Source organism: Grus americana, chromosome 22, assembly GCF_028858705.1.
Source record: "Grus americana isolate bGruAme1 chromosome 22, bGruAme1.mat, whole genome shotgun sequence".
In the NCBI taxonomy this organism is placed as follows: Eukaryota; Metazoa; Chordata; class Aves; order Gruiformes; family Gruidae; genus Grus; species Grus americana.
The window spans coordinates 6145635-6168411 of NC_072873.1; the positions used below are offsets into that span (position 1 = coordinate 6145635).

Here is a 22777-nt window from a genome sequence, read left to right on the forward strand (position 1 = left end):
TTTCTTATTTTTGATAAGAATTGTTTAATAGCAGCCAAAGACCTAAAGAAATGCCAGGACATCGGGGTGCTTGCCTGTACAATTCAAGAATTAGCAGCATGCAAGTGAAACTTGCATGCACTGTTTCCAAAGGCTGCACACATGGACAGGTAAATATTTCAGTATAGTTTTATGCAATGATTATAAAAAGAAATTGGGAAATCTAAGATTGTTAGAACTGAAAAGAGCAAAAGTAGTTCTTATTTTAACCAAAAGCAAAGCCAAAGCTTAAGCTGTTTTAAATTCAGAAAACATTAAGGCCAGATAGACTTTAAAAAATAGGAAAAAACATTTTTTTCTTCTGTGATAATGAAGTGAGAATTTCACTGAAGGACTTCTAGGAAACCTAGCAGCATATCTTTTAGGGAATAAAAAAGATACCTTGCTCTGATCTAGCAAAAGATAGCGGGACATGGTGCATAGCACCTTGAATAAGATTCCCTTTGCTTTTCAGCAAATGTTTGGCAATTTGTAGTTATAGCAAACTGTGCTTCATGCAAAAAGAAGCATTGTCATGCTAAATGAGTCAGGCATGTGGGGGAGTAGAATGCTGAGAATTTTTAGTAGCTTTATAACAATGCAAATGAAGCAATTTATTCTATAATGGCGAGTGAGATACATAGAAACAGCAAGTAATATCCCTTGCAGCAGGAATGTCTGTGTTCCTTCTTGCACACGATGCTCTGGTAAAGATTCCTCAAAAGATTTCTTGGCACTTCAGGACGGCACCATCTGGTTACTTTCATTCCTGTAACAGCAATAAAGGTATATTGAATCCTTATTTGGGATACAGGCGCAGCCACGCAGATGTACCTAAATGTCTAGGCAAAAGGAAGAGGAGAAAGAAACACTGGGCCAAAACTAATATATGTCTGAGGTTTTACAGTCAATAAGCATAAAACTTTCCCAGCTGGAGACTGGTCAGGGCATGAATCTGATGGATAGACGGATGAATGCAGACAAGGGAAGGGATGGATGTAGAAATAGAAGGGACAGATGTCTAGAAAGAAGAAAAAAGTTAATTTTTTTAAGGATAAAGGAGAAGTAAATAGACTTGAGGGCTGAGCAAAAGCAATGGTATGGCCAAAGGAGCAGAGAGATTTTACTGTTGGTATACAGAAAAGTATGGATAGACTGCATAAACAGTTACTACAGAGAGAAGGAACATTCGTAGCTAATGAACTGATTCAGATGTTTTCTGTCAGAGGCCTCATCCATACTCACTTTTTTTTCCACATAAGCATCGTCATCAGCACATTAAAAATTATTCCTTTCATTAAAATTATTTTCAGGCCCAGCTGTGATAAAGACAGCATGTTCAGGTTTTCATCTGTCAAAGTAACAGAGAATGAAAGTCACAAGGGAACTGAGACATCTTCACGTCCAGACAGACTTAAAAGCACTTCTTAATGAAGCCGTTCCACCGTGTGGGATTGAGTTAGCCAGTAGGATGGCTAATGAGACAGTGAGCAGGACTGTCTCACTGGGATGCTTTCATTTCTTCCAATTGATGTTTCAAGGGCTAGGTTTTCATTCAATAGCCACCCAATTGTCCAATATGCAAGTCTGCCAACCATATAGCTGTTTTAAATACTATGAACCCAGGATGCTGGAGGCAACCCTCCTTCCTCTCCCTAAAATTTGTTAAGATAGGCAGGGGGGAAACAAGTTAAATTTTGTTCAAAGGACACAAAGTCTATCTGGATTTTCTATTAATCAATAGATACAAAGTCATTTTAATTTGAAAATACATTGACCTGTACTGAGGAAAAAAGTCATTTTATGTTTACCTTTGAAAACTGCTCTCTGAAATGACTGATCAAATCAGCCAAGTTTATTTGTGAGTATTTTTCTGAAGTGATGTTTTGGAAACATTTGGGTAACTGCTTTCTTTTCCGTAAGGCTGCATGTTTGCAAAAGTACAGCTGTTCTGTAAACAGGGCAAGTGCAGAGGCAGGCTCAACTCCTTTGAACTAGCAGGAAGAGCAATTGCTTGTGCTCCAGCACCAGCTAATATACTCCCACAGCCATGAGCTGAAGCAAAGCTTGCTCAGATGCACCGTATCTTTCGTGCAAGCCTGCTTCTGAGCACACACTGCAGAAACCACCTGCTTATCTTTTGGTTCAGTAGGTATTTGTGCACCCAAAAATATAACCAACACTTTTGAATTCTGAAATGCAGCCAGACATCCAGTAAAGCTGACTCATATCAGTACCTTAAATCATTGTGTGATGGGGATTAGTAGTTTGGCTAATCCTAGCAAGAGCATGTAGGCACTGGCTACACTAGTCACAGAAAAATACCAGCTCGGATTTCTAAAACTACATTAACCCAATGACTTCCAGCCTCGATGTTTAAAGCCTGTGGGGCCCTTTTGGAAATTTCCAGTCTGAGCTTTTTGCTCCAACAGGAATTCTGCAAACAGGGAACATTAGCAAGGAAGACATTTCCTTTAATCAGGCCAAGCTTTACTCCTAAAATGCTGTGTACATACCTGTCCTGAAGTGTAGAGACACCCCTGTAACACAGACAGCACTGGCACCTGCAGATAGTAACAATAAATTTAATCAATAACAGAAATCTACTTCTTCAGAAGTTCATAAAGATATCTCTGCTTAGAAGGGCTGGATTAGAGTTTCTGACCAGTAAATCCTCCCATAAACACTCACTTCTGCTGTTTTCAGTGCAAGCATAAAATATGATCTAATTAAACTTTAGTGTCCCATCAGACAAAGGAATTTCAAGGTTTATATCCCCCACAGTGTGATTTTAAGATCTCTCTGCTCTAGCTGTACCAGTCTATCAACCCTTAATCTTGTTTCCACCTAGGACGAAGGCAGAAGAAAACAGAGGCAACAAGGCAACATTCCTCTGGACTGTGGGACCATAATTCAGTACTGCTTGCAGGGTTGGGAGATGTGAAAAAGTCGTGCTCATACCAATAGCACAGAGACCAGAGTACCGCTAGCCCTGTACACACATCCAACAATGCCATTACCTTTTTCAGGATCCTCGCCCTCCAGTTTTCCAAAGCCCTCGTGATTTGCACCACACCGCATTACATCTTTCTTGGCCCAGTAGGTGGACAGGTAGCTCGCTTCCTGTTTGTTCTCTGGTGTTGCCACCTCTACTACAACATTTGTCTGCTTATCATGCCAGGGAAGAGTAATGTTTTCAGGGGAGTAATCTGTGATAAGACACATTTCCAAATCCTTATAATCTTTAGAGGTCAGCCTGTAGACTGAAGGAGATGGAGTAACATCTGGAAATGGAGAAGAGACGAGACATTAGATGAGAATACACAGTCATAGTTCCTTCAATCTTAACATACGGACTCAAAGGTATGGAGGTTTTTCCATGATTCTAGTGGGAAGTTGCCTGGTCATAGGCATGTTGTGCTAGGACACCTTTAGAGAACCAAGGCATCCACAGCAGATGATGCAGGACCTACATGAGACTTATGTTGACTTATGTTGTGTGGGAGACACAAGAGAGTGGTCAGGCAGGATCCCTAGAGCATCTCAAATGATACTCATGTGTGCATCCACGCCCTAGATGTCCATATCTAACCTAGTCATTCCTCTCTGTAACAACTCATTTAAGTCTACTCTGCAGCCTGGGTTTCCTTTTGGACCTTGGTCTGGATGCATTCACGAACGCGTATAACAGGCAGAGAACGCGCTGTCTTCTTGCTTCACTGCTACGAGATGTGTCTGGAGAGAACTGAACAGTCCAGGGGCATTCTGCCTTTTCTGCAAATGTGTAGTCCAATCCACCACTGACGTTCAAAATCCAACTGCTGTCACCTGTCCTAAGAGACCATGGATAAACTACCAAGTCTTAGGGTGTCCACAGTTACCACCAGTCTAGCTAATTGTGTTCCTGTAGGAGAAGGCTAGGAAAGCCACTGCAAGGTAGGAACACATGTTGCATTTAGGGAAATAAAGATGAAACAAATGAATGTTTCATTATGTTCCACCAACTGACAGTGCAGTGCAAGATGTTTTACTAAATTTTACCCTGCAGAAGAAGGGTTTGAGGAACTAAAGGCTGCAGATATAAGACACCTGGGATTTATTGCTGTTTTCTTGCTCCAAATTCTGCTAGCAAGTCAGTTAGTCTAGGATTTTCCACACATATCAAAACCCTACCTGTGGTTAAACTCTTTTTTTGCACATTTAGCTTTGTAAACTTGTACTCTAAGCATACATTTCATCTTGTCCAGCTCTTGAAGTCTGATTCTTTGAGAAGGTGCTTTCCTAAATCTTTGTCTGTGCTTAATAGTAAAATGTTATGGGCATTGCAGTACTCTAATGATGAACAGATGAAATATGATTAGAGACAAACTGTAGCCAAGATGCAGATTTGGTGCTCTCAGCAACCCATCAGCTGCATTTTCCATTACACTTCACAGTCACAGGTTTGAACAGGAGCTTCAGTTCACATTTGTAAACTGACAAAATGTTATCATATAGGGTTGAGGGTTTAGATTAATATTTTCTTCACCCCTGTTCACATACCACACTGATAAATCTTGTAGAAATGCTAAGAATAACTTAGGTCCCAGTTGAAGAAGTTTTAATTTCTTCCCATGATGGAAGTTTGGACTAAATCTTGGCTTTTAGAAACTATCTCAAAATCTTATGCAAGTGCAGGCCCTAGTTCTATCACTGAGATAAATGCTTTTCATCTGTTCAATTGTCAGTTGTCAGCACCTTAGAGAAATAGCCATACTTCTTTATTAGTATGATCTCAGAGAAAAAAATAATCCACAAAGCCTAATGATTCATTCTCTGGCCCATCTCCTGAATTGTATTTCATCTCTCCCAGCTTTGCCCTGGCTTTGAAAAACCTGATGAGACTGTCTCTTTCCCAACTACACAGAATACAGTGTAATGTATGTTCTGACTCCCTCAACCTCACTCCCCACCTCCCATACTCCCAGTTATTGTTTTGTAAATAGATTTCAGTGATCATTTATTAGGGAGAGGAAGACAGGAGCAAACAAAAAGCTTGATGGTAGATCCCTGTATAAAATACAGATGAACCAGGGTATATCATTGTCATGGAGTACATGGATACGAAAGAGAAGAGGAGGAATTGATCAAGCTGTTCTGCATCTCTCTCATTATGAGTACTATGGTTTCTGAAGAACTACGTATCCATCTCTCTCCAAATTAGGGTGTTTTTCTCCCTTTCAATCTGTACAATGCTTTTATCTTGAGCAGATAAAAAAATAAGATCTGGTTTTTGCAGGCAGCTTCAGCAGCACCTGTTTTGCAAAATACTCATTTCTCATTCTTGCTCAGCATGGCTGCTGGCTTTGTTCTGGTACTAGAGTCTTTTTCTGATAAGTTCCTTTGCATATTTTCACACTGTTATGAAAGTTTGCAGATAGCAGTCTTGGTAAATATCAGCTAACCACAGCACTGTGACCTATGTTTCCTGTTATTCTGTCTTAATGAGTTGGTAGATGTGTTGGAGATGCTGTATTGATATTTATGACCTGTGTTTGCAGGAAAGATTGAGAAGTAAATCATGATACTCTGAGCTGTCCACCCTGACTAATTTGATCTTTACTGAATGATATCTTCCAGTTGGAAGAACAGGAACTGTTGGAATGGTATTCCTGACCAGTTTACAGAGAAAGCCAACTCCCGATGCTGATTTCAGGGAGAGCGCAATAGAAGCCTGTTCCAACATCAGAGTGAGACTTACGCTTTTTTATCCAAACAAGCTGCAGTAGAAATCCTGAACTAGTTTAACACACAGCTTGTATTATAAAGAGATTTATTTCATTCTTCATTCTCTCCAAAGCAAGCTCTCTGAATCTCTGTTCAGACTGGAACTGGTGTGATAGAGGTCTTTGATCCTCTTACTGCTCCTCAGTCTAAGAATGGTATTCCACAGCTAGAGTCAATCTAGAGCTATGTCCCAACTCAGAGGAAATATATAGCCCCTCACACACTCATACACTAATCGTGACCCCAGAGGAGCAACTCCAGTGACTTAACAAACACTTTAGTGATGTTTGCTGGCTGTTCTCTGATGGAGGTTCCAAAAGGTCTACCAGAGGTCCTTTGTGAAATCTGCCAGCCCTGCATGGATGCTCGGATGTCTACAGCAAGACTAGATGTCCACATTTAGTACCTGAACCCTTCTCTAGACTTTCAGTGCTCATGTCTGGACACACTCAGATAAAGGAAGCCAGGTCCTAGTCTAGCATCAGCCAAGTAATCCAAAATACTAGGACTCTGTGCAGAGATTCAGTATTTGCAAATGTGAATATGCTGCTTCACTTAGAAGATTCAAGCATAATTCTGGTCCCCATCCCAAAAATGTGTTTGTTGTTGCTCCTGTAATTCACTTGGGGAAGTCGAACTACCAAACCCATCCAATATCTTTCTCGCAAACCTTTAAAGGGGAAGATTTCTAGCTGAACCAAAACTAAAGCTGAATCAATAGAGGAAGATATCCAGTATGTGAGGAGAAATCAAGTGTTCAGTGGACTAAATAGTTCTCTAGAACCAAAATAGGATAAATCCTGGGCTTATAGCATGTGTTCACATTAAGGAAGAGTTGAGATGAAGTTTTCTTAAATTTCATATTGGGAAGCAATATCCTATTTGTGTTCATGTACAGATTTATTCATGCCTCACCTAAACTGTGGGAGAGATTACTATGATCTCCTCTGCTGCTCCTTTCAACAATGTTAAGGAAAGATTTTTGGAGGTCATAAGGAGCAATTCTTTTTATCTAATCGACTCTTTGAAGCTCACAAGTGAATGAGATGGCTTAACATGTCTGTGTAACAATTGTCTGGAAACAAAAAGCCTTGAAGTGGCTGCTAATGAACCTTCTGAGAACATATCATTTTCACAAAATACTTTTGCATGGTTTTTCTTCCGAAACCAGAGTGAGTTTTAATTTCCAGAATGAGTTTTCAATTTTATATGCCAGAGATTTAGTTTCTGGAAAAAAATTCATAGAATCATAGAATGGTTTGGGTTGGAAGGGACCTTTAAAGGTCATCTAGTTCAACCCTCAATTCAAATAATTTCAACTCAAAAAAAAGAAACTTTCTGAATTAGAGATTAACTATTCATGTAGTGCCAGCCAAAAAAAAATTAGATTTGTTTAATGACTAAGAAAAAAAAATATCAAAAGAATCAACCTGAAATGCCTTTCTAAAAACAGGCGGAAGATCTTTTTTATGTTGATATCAAAAAGTCAGAAAAACTTTTGATCTTACACTTGTGAAATTGCCTCAGATACAGATATCTATTTCACACCAGAATTATATCCTTTCCTGATCAGTCTATTTAATGGGTACATTTAATTTGATAACTTATTTGGGATCATAGCCTTGTGCCATTTCAAAAAATTACTCTCCTAGCTCCAGTATCCCACACACCCCAGTTTGCAAATACTATAGTCTAAGTCACCTGGGAAATTTCTTCACAATGCAGTGTGAAACTAAGACTTAAACATGAACCCAGAGGTATTTCTGAATTTTTTTCCACCTCAATCTAAGGCAAAACACTATTACTGTCTGATAGGATTCAGAAGTTAATGTTAATGATATGCCAACATCATTAACCTAAGACATTGGCGATGCTGTCTCATTTCCCACTATTCCCAGTCTCCCTGCTCCATCTTCACAAGCACCATGCTGAAAAATAATCCTGGGTTCATTTTCTCTCAGCCTTCATTCCTCCGTCCACTCTTCATCTAGAATTTACGTTCATTTTCCATAAAGGTAGACCTATTCAGAAACACTAACCAGTGGACACTGCTCCTGCCTTCATACCTTCCTCACCTGTCTTTCTCCAAATCTTACTCACCTGGGTTGACTTTAAATCTAGTCCCTCTTCCAAACACAAATTTACTGTCTCTCTCAGTTTCCCACTCAATGAGAAGCCTTTGCAATAAATTCCTGCCTACCAGCTGCATATTCCAATGGCTCCTCATCCAAAATATGTGGGAAAGCTGTCTACCAGATGTTGACACACAAGGATATTTGAAATTTCATTCCATCTTTTCAGGTTTCTAAAGCATTTTAAAATCCAACTGAGGAAAGGAAAGAGAGTTACTATGCATCACAAGAAGTTTGGTTCCCATTCCAATTTTTCTAGTTCCTGACTGCTCACCCCGTAACATCAGTTTTTACAAATATGGAAGGGGACTTTACTCGTGGATTTTAAAACCAAAAATCATGACGTATTCTCTTAGGTTAAGAGTTAGGAAATCCAATCTCTAAGCCATCAGTAAGAATAACCTCCAGATAATATTTTAAAGATAATCATCAAGCCTGAAAACATTAATAGCCAGAAACTCTATAAAAGTGCTGAACTTTTTATGTAGCATTCAGTCATGTGTGAACTGCTTACAGCACTCTATGTGTGACTACACCATGCCGTGACTGTTAAACCTGTGTGAACATTACCATCTTCTCTAGCTGTTCTCTCCTGCAGTGAATCACTGCCACACCATAGCCAAGCATTCCTTGGATTGCAAGACTGCATCTCTATTCCAACTGGTTTTTGTCAAGGGAAGCCAAAAAGAAGTTGGACCATGCTTCCATGAAAGTCTCTTTGTCAATCCTGGTGTTAATATTGAACTGAAAGCTCAAACTTACTTGGGGTAACAAGAATTTTGGTCCCAGCTCCAAATGTGAGTTTCACATATCCCTGACTGGCACACTGGTGCCAATCTCTACAAAAATGTAGACAGGTTTTCCCAATGCATACTGACAACCAGGTCAGCAGACATTCCAGGGAATAACTTAAGGGAGCAATGACAAAACACATTGATTTAAGTCATTATAAAGTACCAAAGAAATCTACTAGAAAATTATCAGTGTCAGAATCAGGGAGATAAAATAAAAAAATGTTCATTTGTTCACTGGTTACAATTATGTATTACACCTTTTGTGACAATACTAGGAACAATCTGTGTTTTTCTGTCTGTAACATCACCTAAAATTCCTGTTCACTGTGCAATGTAGTTAGGACCACTGCCTTTCAGTCCAAGTTTTCTCCTGAATGTTTCAGCATTTACTACCCACCTGGCTTGATCACCAGCAAGGTTCCTTTTCCTAATGTCAGCTTGTATCCTTCCCCACCCCCATAATTCACATGACCCAGAAAATCTTTGCAAGAACCTCTTTGACCTTGGTTACAGTTATTTCCTTACAGGTTTCAGTGGCGCATTGTGACCCTGTCTAGATCTTAGAGCTTCACAGGCAGTGGCAAAGGCAATCTGAGCCTTCTAACTCTATTACCTCAGGATTCATACACTCTCACTTAGATATGTGGTAGCAGAAGTAAGCATTAAGTATGGCCTGGTAGCTGTGACAGCTCAGCAAATCTGGATTCAAGTCCCAGTCACAAACAGAATCCACTTGCAAAATTTGTGGATAATACAGTACCTGTACATCAGACAAAACAGCTAAAAGGCAGTCCAATTCCCATATCAACACTAATATTAAAAATGTTATAGGTATACTGTTCCTTGCTGGGATTCTGCTACAAGCAAAGTCCAGCTAAAATTGTGATAATCACCATAAGTGGATATTTTCTAAATCATAGAATCATAGTATGGTTTGGGTTGGAAGGGGCCTTTAAAGGTCATCTAGTCCTACCCTCCTGCAATAGGCAGGGATGTCTTCAGCTACATCAGGTTGCTCAGAGCCCTGTCCAACCTGTCCTTGAATATTTCCAGGGATGGGACGTGTACCACCCCTCTGGGCAACCTGTTCCAGTGTTTCACCACCCTCATCAAACAATTTCTTCCTTATATGTAGTCTGAATCTACCTTCTTTTAGTTTAAACCCATTACCCCTTGTTCTGTTGCTACCAGTCCTACTAAAAAGTTTGTCCCCATCTTTCTTATAAGCCCCCTTTACTGAAAGGCTGCAATAAAGTCTCCCCGGAGCCTTCTCTTCTCCAGGCCAAGCAACCCCAACTCTCTCAGCCTGTCTCCATAGCAGAGGTGCTCCAGCCCTCCGATCATCTTTGTGGCCTCCTCTGTGCTCGCTCCAACAGCTCCATGTCCTTCTTGTACTGGGGACCACAGAGCTGGACGCAGCACTGCAGGGGGGTCTCACGAGAGCTGAGGGGCAAATGACCTCCTTCGATGCTTCTTTTTATGCAGCCCAGGATATGGTTGGCTTTCTGGGCTGTGAGTGCACATTGCCCACTCATGTTCAGCAATATAAATATTACAGCCAGTCTTGTATTTCAATGCATTTTCATCTGACTTATATCATCCATGACTTTGCCAATGGAAGTGACATAGATTTACCCTTTAGAGAGAACAAATTCACATGACTGACTTGACAGAAGAGCAAAAACAGGCTTTGTCTGAGCTTATCCCAGGAATGCAATTGATGGAAGAGCACTCAAAGCACATGCCTGTCTGCAGCTGCCTCAAGGAAGACTGTTCAGACAGCTGTGTGGAATTAATTGCATTGGCTAAGGTGAGACCTCAGGCTATGCTTTTGACAGCTGCCATTTCCCAGATCTTGTTGTGTACCCACAGCAATCTTGCAAATCATGCAAAAAATCAGGATAAATGTACCTGGCAAAACCAGAAGTCTTGTCCCAGACCCAAATGTGAGTTTGTAACTACTTCCATAGTCACACAATAGCACAGGCCTCTACAATATCTAGAGTAATAAAATAATCCACCAAAAGAAATCATATTTATCTCTATGATTAGACAGATTAATCTATCTAGGATTTTTCTTCCAACTAACTTTCTTTTCATGTGGTGTTTTGCATCTTTCAAACTCCCATACACCTGTTCCTTAATATTCCCCTCCACCATATTTATCCCATTGCTTCCAGAAAGCAACCTGCATCCAAGTTCCATTCTTCATCTCATTCCTTGTTTATTTAGTCTGCCAGTCAGACTCCTCTCTCAAAAATTAGTTTATTTACTGTTACTTCACAGCTCACCTAGTGATCAACGGCATAGTACAACTCCATCATCCCATTCCCTTGGATTTGCCATCTGAAGAGTGATTCCAGAGCAAATTTGCCATTTAGCTTTTAAGTAGAAAGCGCACTTTTTTATGTATGTGGCAGGGAGACCATTGCTTATTCTGCCATTAAACACTGAGGTTTCAGTATGCATTCGGGAAGCTCTTAGGTTCCACAGTGTGACCAGAGCAAGAACTGGAGGAGTTGCATACAGATGTGACCATAATGCTAAATTTAGGGACATGTAAATGAACTCAGGCAGAGCCTTGATTTATAGCTCCTTTGTCTTGCGCCATATAAACGTGAGATTCTTATTTTTCTCAGATATTTTTGAACAGGGTCAGGAGGGTCATTTGAAATATGAGGCATTTTCCCAGAGGTTTTCGGAATGAATAGTGTCTTTATATTGCTGTGTTTTTTAACTTTCAGAATAAAATTATTTTGAAATTATCTTAACAATCACTACCATTTTAAGAAATGGAAATACTACTTTTCAGGAGTAAATCCAAACATTTAAGTATTAAATGCTCTGAAAAGTATTCTTAAGAAATTTGGAAAAATTGATACATTTATATGTAAAAAATATTGGTGTCTCAGGATCTTCTTTACTTTCTTTACCTTTTCCAAAGAGTTTTAAACAGGAGAACAGGTGTAGGGGTTTGGCAAGATTTTTTTTCAGACACTTGTGGCAGCACGTGTCGAAGTACAATTTTTTTCATGCTTTTTTGTTCAGAGAAAATTGATTTGTGGTCAGGGTTGCCTTTCCATCGTTCCACAAAAGTAATTCAGTAATGAACTTTGATTCTTGACCTCTTTCCCCTCTGTCTGGGTAGCTATTCCACCCCTCACACCCCATCACATTGGTCTCCAAGAGTTTCAGAGCTTCACTTCTAAGGTGCTTCAAACTTCACATAGATGTTGAAGGCCAAGGTGATTTCACAGCACTCAACACTAGTTGTCTGTGATTACAAACTTGGTATCATTCTCAAGGATAAGCTTGATTCCTGATCTTCCAGTATTTATATAATGCTTCACAATATGACAGAAACCCACTCCCTATATTACAGGGTCTATACAGCAAAGACCCGATATGTGCTTATATTTTGCATCTGCATACAATTAGAATCATAAAACAGTTTGGGTTGGAAGAGGCCTTTAAAGGTCCTTAGGAGTCTTGTTATCTTAAAGTATTAGTATCCACACACTAGAAAAGTCCTTTCTACCTACTACAGCTTTATGAGACTAGACTCACCACTCTGTATTTTCCTGGTTCATGCTAGCTTTCACCATTTCCTTTTGCTTCTGCTCTACATGAGGATTTTTTTATTTATCAGCCCACTTCCTGTTGACTTTCCAAGAAAAATACTCTTGCGTATCTAAAACGTCTGCTATGGCTATTCATCATCAGGAATCAGGAGGGAAAAATATATATGCAGCCATGGAAATCACTTCCTTTTATACCAGCTGAAAATTTATAGTCCTATTCCTAATATATTGTGGAGTAACGAAACAGGCAAAATAACTTGCAAAGGGAAAGAAGTACTTCTAAGAGGAATCACATCTGAGGATTCAGACATACCTGGAGAAACCATGAGTTTGGTTCCAGCTCCAAAAGTAACTTTGCCATAACTCACACTGTGACACTATGCTTTGCAAAATGTTGCACTGGTATGCACATATGCTGGATTAACACTTGAGAACACGGCACAACAAGATTCTTATTGGAATAATCTAACCAACATTATTGGCCACCTCCGGTGGACTCTCAAATACTTTTGACAAATTACACACAAGAAAGCTTCAAACTCACTGGGCTGGACGGACAGTCTGGTCCCTGAGCCAAATGTCACCTTGTAGCCATAGCCAAAATCCCACAGCATTTCCTTCCATAGCAAAAAGACCAACAAACCCCTTCAGAAGCAGCACCTCTCCACAAGCCTTTACTCAGCCATGCCAAGGCTACAAGGGGCAGCAGAAGGGTGATAATACTTCCCATTGCAACAGAAACTTGACCGGGATGGAATGGCGTAGGAAAGCCACACCATGGGATACCGGGAGTAGATGTGTGGTCACTTTGTCTGTCCCACACAAACTAGGAGCAAGAAGGATTGTTTTGGACCAAGCCAGCACATTGCCTTAAAACAAAGTCCATCAATAGGTGGTAACCAAACACCCAGACACACTTCTACACTGAACCACCCCAAGAAGGATCTCAAAGGAAACAGAGCATAGGAGCAGTGTTGGACTTACATGGCCTAACTTTGAGTTTTGTTCCAGAGCCAAGGACAGTTCTATACATATCAGATCCTGTGGTCACACAGCATCTCCTCTCTCAACAAAAACCCTACCAAATAGATGGTGCATGCCCACCATCGCAGAAACTCCCCTGATGGTTTACGTCGTCTGCATTAAATTCCAGCTATTATGTGACTCAGGTGAAACAACTATGTCTACAGGGTGCCCCAGTGCACACATGAGGATTTTTGAAAGAGGAGACACAAGAAAGTTGCACACTCACTGGGCTGGACGGACAGTCTGGTCCCTGAGCCAAACGTCAGCTTGCCATAGCTGGAGCCCAAATCCCACAGCATTTCCTTCCATAACAAAAAGCCCAACAAGCCACCTCAGAACCAGCACCTCTGTCCAAACCCTTTACTCAGCCATTGCAAGGCTAGGGAAAAACAAATCCTCCGTGTCTTTCTCCTGCACCTCTGACTTTCTTTCTGACCTTAAGCTGCCTAAGAATGGCAATGCAGCAAGAGGAGACAGCATAGAGTGGAGAAGCAGGAGAAGAAAACGTACTTGGCAGAACACGTAGCTTTGTCCCTGGCCCAAACTGGAGTTTTCCTGTGTAGCCAGTCACACAATGCTATACGCTCTGACAAGAACCCAAGGCTCACTCCGGTCTCTCACCCGCTCTGGTTTCCTTTTGTGAGGAGTGGGAAGAGCCCCTTGCACAGGAGACAGCATTTGCCTTGGGAACTGCAGCACCGAGAGGAGGGAAAGAGGAAAAACTCAGGGATGACTTCCTTAGGCTGCTGCTTGGAGAATACCAGTCATTCACTGGCACCGGGACTTTTCAGGACAGAGTGCCAAAATGGCTTGGTCTTGGTTTGTTTTGCAAAAGGGACAAAGCACTTTCTTGCCACAGCTTTTCTAATTTACTCCGACCACTCTCTGCTACCATTATGCTCTCTTCCCATGCAATGTCCAACAGGTTTCTAGTTTAGCAAAAACATAAGTTTTCTCTGAGTTTACCTTACAATTCCTCTCCTTCCCATCTGTAACATGACCGAGGTACAAGAAGTACATCTACACGGCCCTGCAGTGGACAGTCAAGGTTATCTGTCCATCAGTTTTCTAGCTCAGCAACAACATAAGCTTTCCCTGAGAGATCTGTTTACCTTTCCTCTCCTGTGTGCTTGACCTGTTGCTGGAGCACAGCCTGAAGACAAAATTGTCAGGCAGGATTGCACCATGCAGGCTTTAACCCAATTACTTGGCCAGAGAGTTACTTTGATCCCCGAGGCAAAGGTGAATTTGAGGCGGTTGTGACCACAGCAGAGCACTTGACAGAAACCCAGAGGCTTGGCTCCAGGATGGAGACACCTCCACCAATCCGGCTGTGCTGGCGGCCTCTTCACCTACACCCTGGGTGAGCGGGATGCTCACTCTCAAGCGGAAACCTGCTGCATGTCTGCAGAGTGGGTCAGTGGTGGGCAGTTTCACTGGCTTGGCATTTTTGAGGGTCCTTCCACCTGTGGCTGTCTGCTCAGCCACGTTAGGTTCCTCCTTTCACTGTCCACACCTTAGCCAGGCTGACAGCAAGTATCACAATGATCTGCAGCTTTTCTCTCCCTGGTGATGCCCAGAAAAACAATCGACGTACCGAGAGCTATTTGACACGACTATCGGGAAGCATTTGCACTGAGCATGATCTGAGCCTTGCCTGAGTTACCTCAAAGTCCTGAGGTAAGGAACGGAACTGAACCCCCTTTACCTATCCCCCACAGCCTTCCACAGCCATACACAGGTACTGAACAGAAGTAGGTGTCTCTATCTCTCTTTCCTAAACTGTGCCTCTATTTCTGATTGCTTCCAGATTATCAGCATCCTGGAGCACCACATCAATAGCAGGTTCCCCTAAATGCCAGAAGTCCTCCACCTCAAAATGCTTCTAGGCTCAAGAGTATCATGAAATATCACCTATTTTCTCCTTCCCCTATGAAAGGTTACACAAATACAAGTACATCTGCAGGGTGCTCTGGTGGACACTCCAGGACTTTTGAAAGAGGAGACACAAAAAGTTGCACACTCACTGGGCTGGACGGACAGTCTGGTCCCTGAGCCAAACGTCAGCTTGTTGGTGCCATAACCATAATCCCACAGCATTTCCTTCCATAACAAAAAGCCCAACAAGCCCCTTCAGAAGCAGCACCTCTCCCCAAACCTTTACCCAGCCATCCCAAGGCTACGAGGGCACTATAAGGGTGACACGACGCAGGAGGATCCCAGGGCAGGAGCAGAGGGTGACAGTCTGCCTGTGTGGGATGAGGTCTGGGATGGGGCCAGAACTAAGGGGCACCCCCCAAACCTCCTCCTCCTGCCCCCACACTGCCTCCTGGCTCAAGGCCTCCAATAAAACAGAAAGCATAGGAACAGTGGTGGACTTACGTGGCCTAACTTTGAGTCTCGTTCCAGAGCCAAAGACAGTTTTGTATGCACCAGCTCCCGTGGTCACACAGCATTTCCTCTCTCAACAAAAACCTTCCCAAATACTTGGCAAAGCTGCGCACACACAGCCCAACTAGACAGTGCTGACTGTCACTCCGAGTCAGCTATGTCCTGAAGTGAAGACCTCCCTGATCTGTCTGTGGGATCAAGAGCACCACTGGACCTACGGGTACAAACCCTGTTTGGGAGGACTGTTGCTCCTGCCCTCAGCCAAAGCCTTTCCTGGCGGGAAGCAAGCGGCATGTAACCCCACGGCTGAAGAGCCACCAGCCCAGGAGGAGATGCTGGAAAGCCCGCTGCCCATTGGCCAGTGAGTAGCTTGGCCACGCATGGAAGGAGAACACAAGAAAGTGGCGGCACTTACTAGGCAAAACCTGAAGTCGTGTCCCTTGGCCAAGTGTGAGCTTGCCGGAGTTCACACCGTGGTTTTCAGCTCAACAAGAACACAAGCTCATCCACGTCCTTAGAGAGAGAGGCAATCCCTGCTCTTGGCGAGCCGAGCCCCTGGCTTTGCCCCCCATAAGCAGAAAACTTTCAGCAGACATCCAGACACGCTGTACGCTGTAGTAAACCACCATCCGCTGGTGCCTACTTCTGCCAAACGAGGACTGATCCTCTTGCTGAGTAAAGGAAGGGTGGGCTGGGAAAGGAGGGCCCAGTAGAGCCCAGCTCAGGAAAGGCCCTGGCCATTCCGTGCTCTACCAGAGACAGGACCGAGCCTGCTCTGATCAGACAAAGGTCAGTGCTCAGGGATGTGGAAAGGGAGGATTGGGATAACAGAGCACAAGAAAAAAACCCACTGGGCAGCAGTTGTACTCACTGGGCTTCACAACCAAGCGTGTCCCCGTCCCCAGCGTCAGTTTGAGGTTCCCTCTGTTCACACAGTCTTTCGCTCTCCAGCAAAAACCCTCAGCTCTCATGCCAGTTACTCTACAACTCATCTCTAGGAAATCAGCTCCTTCCCATCAGCACCAGGCATTTGAAGCCAGGAATAACTCTAGCCTTGATAAGTAATCTCTTGGGAATCTCATCTATGGGAGGGATCACACATGGAATTCTGGAGCAAACAAGAGCATTATTAATTCAGCCTTTCTTCCACAGACCAGAGGACCACCACCCAGGGCTGTGCTAGACAGAGCCATCAGCAGCCCACCCCAACTGTCATGAGTATGGATGGCCATGGTACGAAATGTCTATCCCTGAGCAAGAAAGAGGGTTCAGGACACCGGTCTGCTTATGTGAAAGGCAGAGAGCAAGAGCCGGCAGGAGTAAGCTGAAGGAGAAAATTCACGGCTTTGTTGAATCAGGGTCTCTGCTGCCAGCAGAGAAAGCAGAGCAAAAAGCCCCACAGATTGAACCAGCCTCCCTCCATTGCAGTTATGCTAGCTCATGACTACAAAACTGTTCCACCAAGTGGAGCAGGAAAAAGGCTTTAAAACTTACTGGATTTTACCCTTAGCTGAGTTCCACCTCCAAAGATGACTTGGTTGCCATACTTACTCACACAGTGTTTGCCTTCACTACAAAAACCCTCTAAGTCACATGTCCCCTGCACTAGCTTAGTCCTTCCAAATCTGTGCATTGCTGGTTGGACACTTCTTTTACAACAGCCACGGCTGGTTATCCCTTTCAGCTCTGACAGAGATGACCCCTGAGTGGATCCTTGTCCCAGGGAGTGAAAAGATGTGGGATTGTGATCACAACTCCTTTCTCAGCCCTAAAAAATCAGCCCTAAAAGCAGAGATCTTCCCCTGGACCCTCCTGCACAAACCTTCAAAACGTCTTTCTTGGTTCTGGCTGCTGTTTGTTTGTTTGTTTGTTTCTTTCTTTCTTTCTTTCTTTCTCTCTCTCTCTCTCTCTGTCTCACACACACACACACACACCATCCCTGTGCAAACCAGTTTCTAAGACAGCTCAGCTGGTTTTAGTTTGGGGGTTTTTTTGTTGGTTTTTATTTTCTAAGGGATGTGACTTTCCTATCCTTCTTCCTTCAGCCTGGTATTCTACCTACCAGGTTTCACCATCAGCTGTGTCCCGCTCCCAAAGGCAACTTTCCAGGTGGATGCTGTAATCACACAATGACACATCCACTAACAAAAACCGCACACAGCTTTTAGTCCATAAAACAGTACAAGGTTTCCCATAGAGATCAAGGGGGTACAGAAAGATGCTCCTTTGGGGCACAATGAAAGCCAGTGAACACAGAGCTACTTACTGGGTTTCACAGAAAGTCTGCTTCCGTGCCCAAAGGTGAGCTTGCCAAGACCTGCTCCTGCAAATTGCCACAGCCACGCCCAGCTTTACAACAACCCCCAGTTAGCAGAAAGCAAACACCATCACCTGCAGAAGAGGCTGACATTTGTCCTTCCCAGCAGAGTATGGAGAAAATGGTGAAAAACAAGGGAAATTACTAGTTCCTGAGCTATGACAGCATCCCTACACACACCAGGCTAACACACAACTGCTTTTCCTCCAACACTGCCCTTGCCCACAAGGCTGGCAGCGCTGCCTTTGAACCCCTTCAGGAGCGGCCAGCGCTGCTCAGGACATGGCTGCTGAGACACACGCGTTTGTCTCAATCTCACAGCACTTACAGGCCTTTGCAAAGAGATTTCTCCCCTTCCCAAAGACAAACCTTCTGCCTGCTCCCCCTCCTCCCACAGCAGCTCACAGCTTTTCCATGCCCAGAGAGAGGGTACAGGGTTGTGCGTGCTTCCCACAATTTAACCCTGGACGTTATTGCCTTGGACATTTCAGCCCTGCAGGGGGAAAAAGTAGCTCTGAGACTACTCACAAGGCTTCACACTTAGCTTTGTCCCAGCCAAAGGTGTACCTGCCTGCACCAACACTCACAGCAAGAAAAGCCATTACACAAATGCTCTCCTCTCCCCAGAGCAAGGAAGCCCTTAGTGTGGCTGACAAGGACTTTCCCAGCGCAGCACAGGTGACACTGTTCCAAAAATCATGCAGGGCTCAAGTTAAGGTTTATTCTGTCCAACCACAACCTCTTTAAAGATGGCACTGACGGCATTCTTGGACCCTGTGAAGGGAGAGGAGGCAATTTCACTAGCTTGGCTTTTTTGAGGGTCCTTCCACCTGTGGCTGTCTGCTCAGCCACGTTAGGTTCCTCCTTTCACTGTCCACACCTTAGCCAGGCTGACAGCAAGTATCACAATGATCTGCAGCTTTTCTCTCCCTGGTGATGCCCAGAAAAACAATCGACGTACCGAGAGCTATTTGACACGACTATCGGGAAGCATTTGCACTGAGCATGATCTGAGCCTTGCCTGAGTTACCTCAAAGTCCTGAGGTAAGGAACGGAACTGAACCCCCTTTACCTATCCCCCACAACATTCCACAGCCATACACAGGTACAAGGCTTGCTTAGGCAATGTTGCAAGCGTGAAACTACTCACAGTGGGAAAATAAGTTGCACACACCTACAGCACTTGCCAGTTTTCAAGTGTTCTCTCACAGAAAGCCCCACAGCTTGTCTACTTTACATTATTGCTCTGCCGACCATCTCTCCTGCTCTACAATATCCAGCAGATGCTATAGCAACCAAGAGCTCACTGCTGTTACTTTTCGGCAACAGCCACTGCTTCTGAACTGCATTGCATTGCTCTCTCAGCAAACTTTTACTTTATTTTAGCTGGACTGAAGTTTTCCACTGAACAACTCAGTGTCCCAAATCTCGGAAAGCTTACTTGGTTTTACCATGAGCCTGGTTCCATGTCCAAGCGAAAGTAGGTAGGTACTCATAGACACTGTGTTGTTTGCCCTAGCAAAAAACGTTGTACACTCCTATCCACCCCAAACACCTGACTAACATTCCTCAGGGAAATCCTACAACTTCTCCACGGGCACACTTGCAATGCATTACATCTTATCTCCACGTGCATTGCTTGTTCTTCTTCCTCCCCACACAACAGACTCATTAATACCACAAGCAAGAGCCACAAGGCAATTCCCTTTCCAGAACAAAACCACCCTGCAACACTCACTGAAGACCATTACATTTTTTTCCTCATCTCTGTTCTTGTATTTCACTTACTTGTTTTCACTTTTCACTTGCTTCCTTTCCCCAGGATGGACGCTTTGCTGGTGCACAGTTGCTAAATAGAAAGTCTAACACTTCTTTCCTGGGAATACTAAAACCATCCCAAATTGCCCCACAAAGCCACTACACTGTTATTTTGGAAGCTGGAGTACAGTGTCATCTATATTGAGTCCACCTTGACTCAGAGAAGAGACAGCTCACCTGGGGCAACAAGAAGTTTGGTTCCACTCCCCCATGTGAGTTTTCCCCATCCAGTACTAGCACCGTGTGACAGGTCTTTGCAAAATGGGCCTCTTCATTCAGCCACCTCATGGGTGTCAAAGGCCTCAGATACATTCATGGAGCTGCCTCTGAGAGAAGCTATGAGTACCCATGCAGTTTTCCACAGACCTCCTCTAGCTCTCTTTGCCAAATACCTTCTTCTGTGTTCAAATGCATGGGAATAACTAGATTTGATTACAGTCACCTCAGGTATTAGAGATGGGAAGAACCTACTCCTTAGTTAGCAGGGAACACTTTAAGTAGCTTGTGTTGTTATATCCAAAATGTGGTGCCTACAATTAGTCACTGCAGATGGTTTCCCAGCCTAAGGCTCTTCCCACTAATCCCCCTCTCCTTCCTCATTTTCTGATATTTGGTTGCTCAAGAGCATTCCGTGTTTTCATTACGGCATGATGACTACCTTGCTGTTATCAAGGGCTGTGGCAAACTGAATCCCAAGTTGAAAGCAAAGAAAATATGTCTCTACTGGGTCACGGAATGCCCGAATAGCATTCAGATGCGTTTTGAAAACATGCCCTTATAAGGAACTTTTTTCCAGTAAGTAAGGAAATAATCCCGGTTCCTCAGACCCCACCTTCCTCATTTTCCCATGCAATGGCCTGAATAACTACTGGGGTTTTACTGACCATTTTGTTCCTTTGCCAAATATGAACTTATTTACTGACCCATAATTGGCATCATGATGCAGAGCTTATTTAAAAAAAAAAAAAAAAAAAAAAAAAAGCTTATGTTCCAAGCCAAAACATTCAAACTTTCTTTTCCTTCTCAATCACCAAGACAAAGATGATTTCGTCCCCGGTTTTGCTAAGTAAATGCACATGGCTGCTAACATTCATATCTGGAAGAAAAATACAGGGGGGAGAATCCACTAGTCTCCTTAAACCAGGTCAATTTTCACAGGCACCAGCTGAGTGAACTCTCCTTATACACAAAACTTTCAAAATTACTTTCTCTATTATTTTTCATTGTTTGGTTACTGTTTTGCCTGTGCTGCAGCATTCCCCATTAGATCAAGAGCTCAGACACTATTTAGCCACTTCTACAACAATCAGGCACTGACCTACAGTATGAAGGTAAGAGTCCAACTATCAAGACAAGTGAAGAAGACAACTGTATGACAATGCCACATTCGCTATAACAACAGCAAATCTTCCCAATTGCTCAGCTTCTCCTATGGACAATTCTAAATCCAGAATACCATGCATGCATGCTCTGCTTAGCATCTTACTTCGTTTAAAAACAGCCTTGCCTCCTCTCAGGTGTGATTCTGGAGCCAGCGATCACTGTTTCTCAGCTCATAAAACCCTGTGTTCATAGACATTGCTTTTCACGAATTCCAACCTTGCTTGTCCTTCAGTTAAGGTTTCAGGTATGCATCAGACAGCTCAGAAAAAAGACATCACAGAATTGTCTTTTTTCCCCTCACCTTAGAAACAATTGATTATGTGGGCATTTTTCAAAAGCTTTTGCAGGAAAACCATGAGAATTTGTCTTAGCCCACAGAGTCGTAGAATCACTTGACAATGCTTTGCGCGAGGGGTTTGGACTAGATCATGTCCAAATGTCCCTTCCAACATCTGTCATTTTCCTGTCCACTCAATGCTAAACTTCAGAACCTAAAACCCCCCTCATGTTGCTGGCTAAGAGCCAGTGTATAAGAGTGTTTATGGAGATTCAGTACTGAAGAAAAATTAGTCTACTGACTTTACAGTTAGGCCTGGCGCAACAGATCCTGCAAAGACATTTGCAGACATGATCCTAAAGCATTGTTGTGCTGCAATGGCAAAAAGAGATGGGAACAGGAGGAACACAGTCTAAGGCCAGAATAACTGATGAAGTCCACCTTCCTATCAGTCAGGACTTCCATCTGCAGGTGGGTTTTTTTACAATGCAAGAAGTACCACAGTATATAAACCAGTGCTGTGCATTTGAACTACCCAATTCCTTTCATTGCCAAGTCACAGCACAGAATTAGGATATAATTGTCAGGCAAGATTGCAACACGCAGACATTAACCCACTTACTTGGCCAGTAACTTTAATCAGTTAACTCAGATTGTGACTTCAGTCCCTGAGCCAGCAGTGAGTTTGAAGCTGTTGTCACAACACCAGAGCACTTGACAGAAACCCAGAGGGCAAGAAGAGCGCTTGACATGGCTATCAGGAAGCATTTGCACTGAGCATGATCTGAGCCTTGCCTGAGTTACCTCAAAGTCCTGAGGTAAGGAACGGAACTGAACCCCCTTTACCTATCCCCCACAGCCTTCCACAGCCATACACAGGTACTGAGCACAAGCTGGCCAATCCGTCTCTCTTTCTGAAAACATGCCTCTATTTCTGATTGCTTCCAGATTATCAGTATCCTGGAGCACCGTGTCCATAGCAGGTTTCTCTAAATACAAGAAGTCCTCCACCTGGAAACGCTTCTAGGCTCAAGAGTATCTTGAAATAGCACCTATGTTCTCCTTCCCATTTGTAATGTGAACCACATAAAAGAAGTACATCTAAAGGGCGCTACGGTGGACACACAAGGGTTTTTGAAAGACCAGACACAAGAAAGTTGCACACTCACTGGGCTGGACGGACAGTCTGGTCCCTGAGCCAAACGTCAGCTTGCCATAGCTGGAGCCCAAATCCCACAGCATTTCCTTCCATAACAAAAAGCCCAACAAGCCAC

General features: G+C 43.2%; 1 protein-coding gene across 1 annotated transcript in view; it reads right to left on the reverse strand.

Moving 5' to 3' along the window:
* The window catches only part of LOC129195352 (M1-specific T cell receptor alpha chain-like), a 431139-nt gene continuing 408362 nt past the window's right edge, over positions 1 to 22777 (reverse strand). Inside the window, exons 6-9 of the mRNA XM_054801303.1 lie at positions 3039 to 3302; positions 2535 to 2582; positions 1264 to 1369; positions 1 to 787 (exon numbers count right to left, since the gene is read on the reverse strand). Coding sequence (XP_054657278.1) covers positions 757 to 787; positions 1264 to 1369; positions 2535 to 2582; positions 3039 to 3302 — 449 coding nt within the window. The 3' untranslated portion in view covers positions 1 to 756. The remainder of the gene's footprint in view (positions 788 to 1263; positions 1370 to 2534; positions 2583 to 3038; positions 3303 to 22777) is intronic.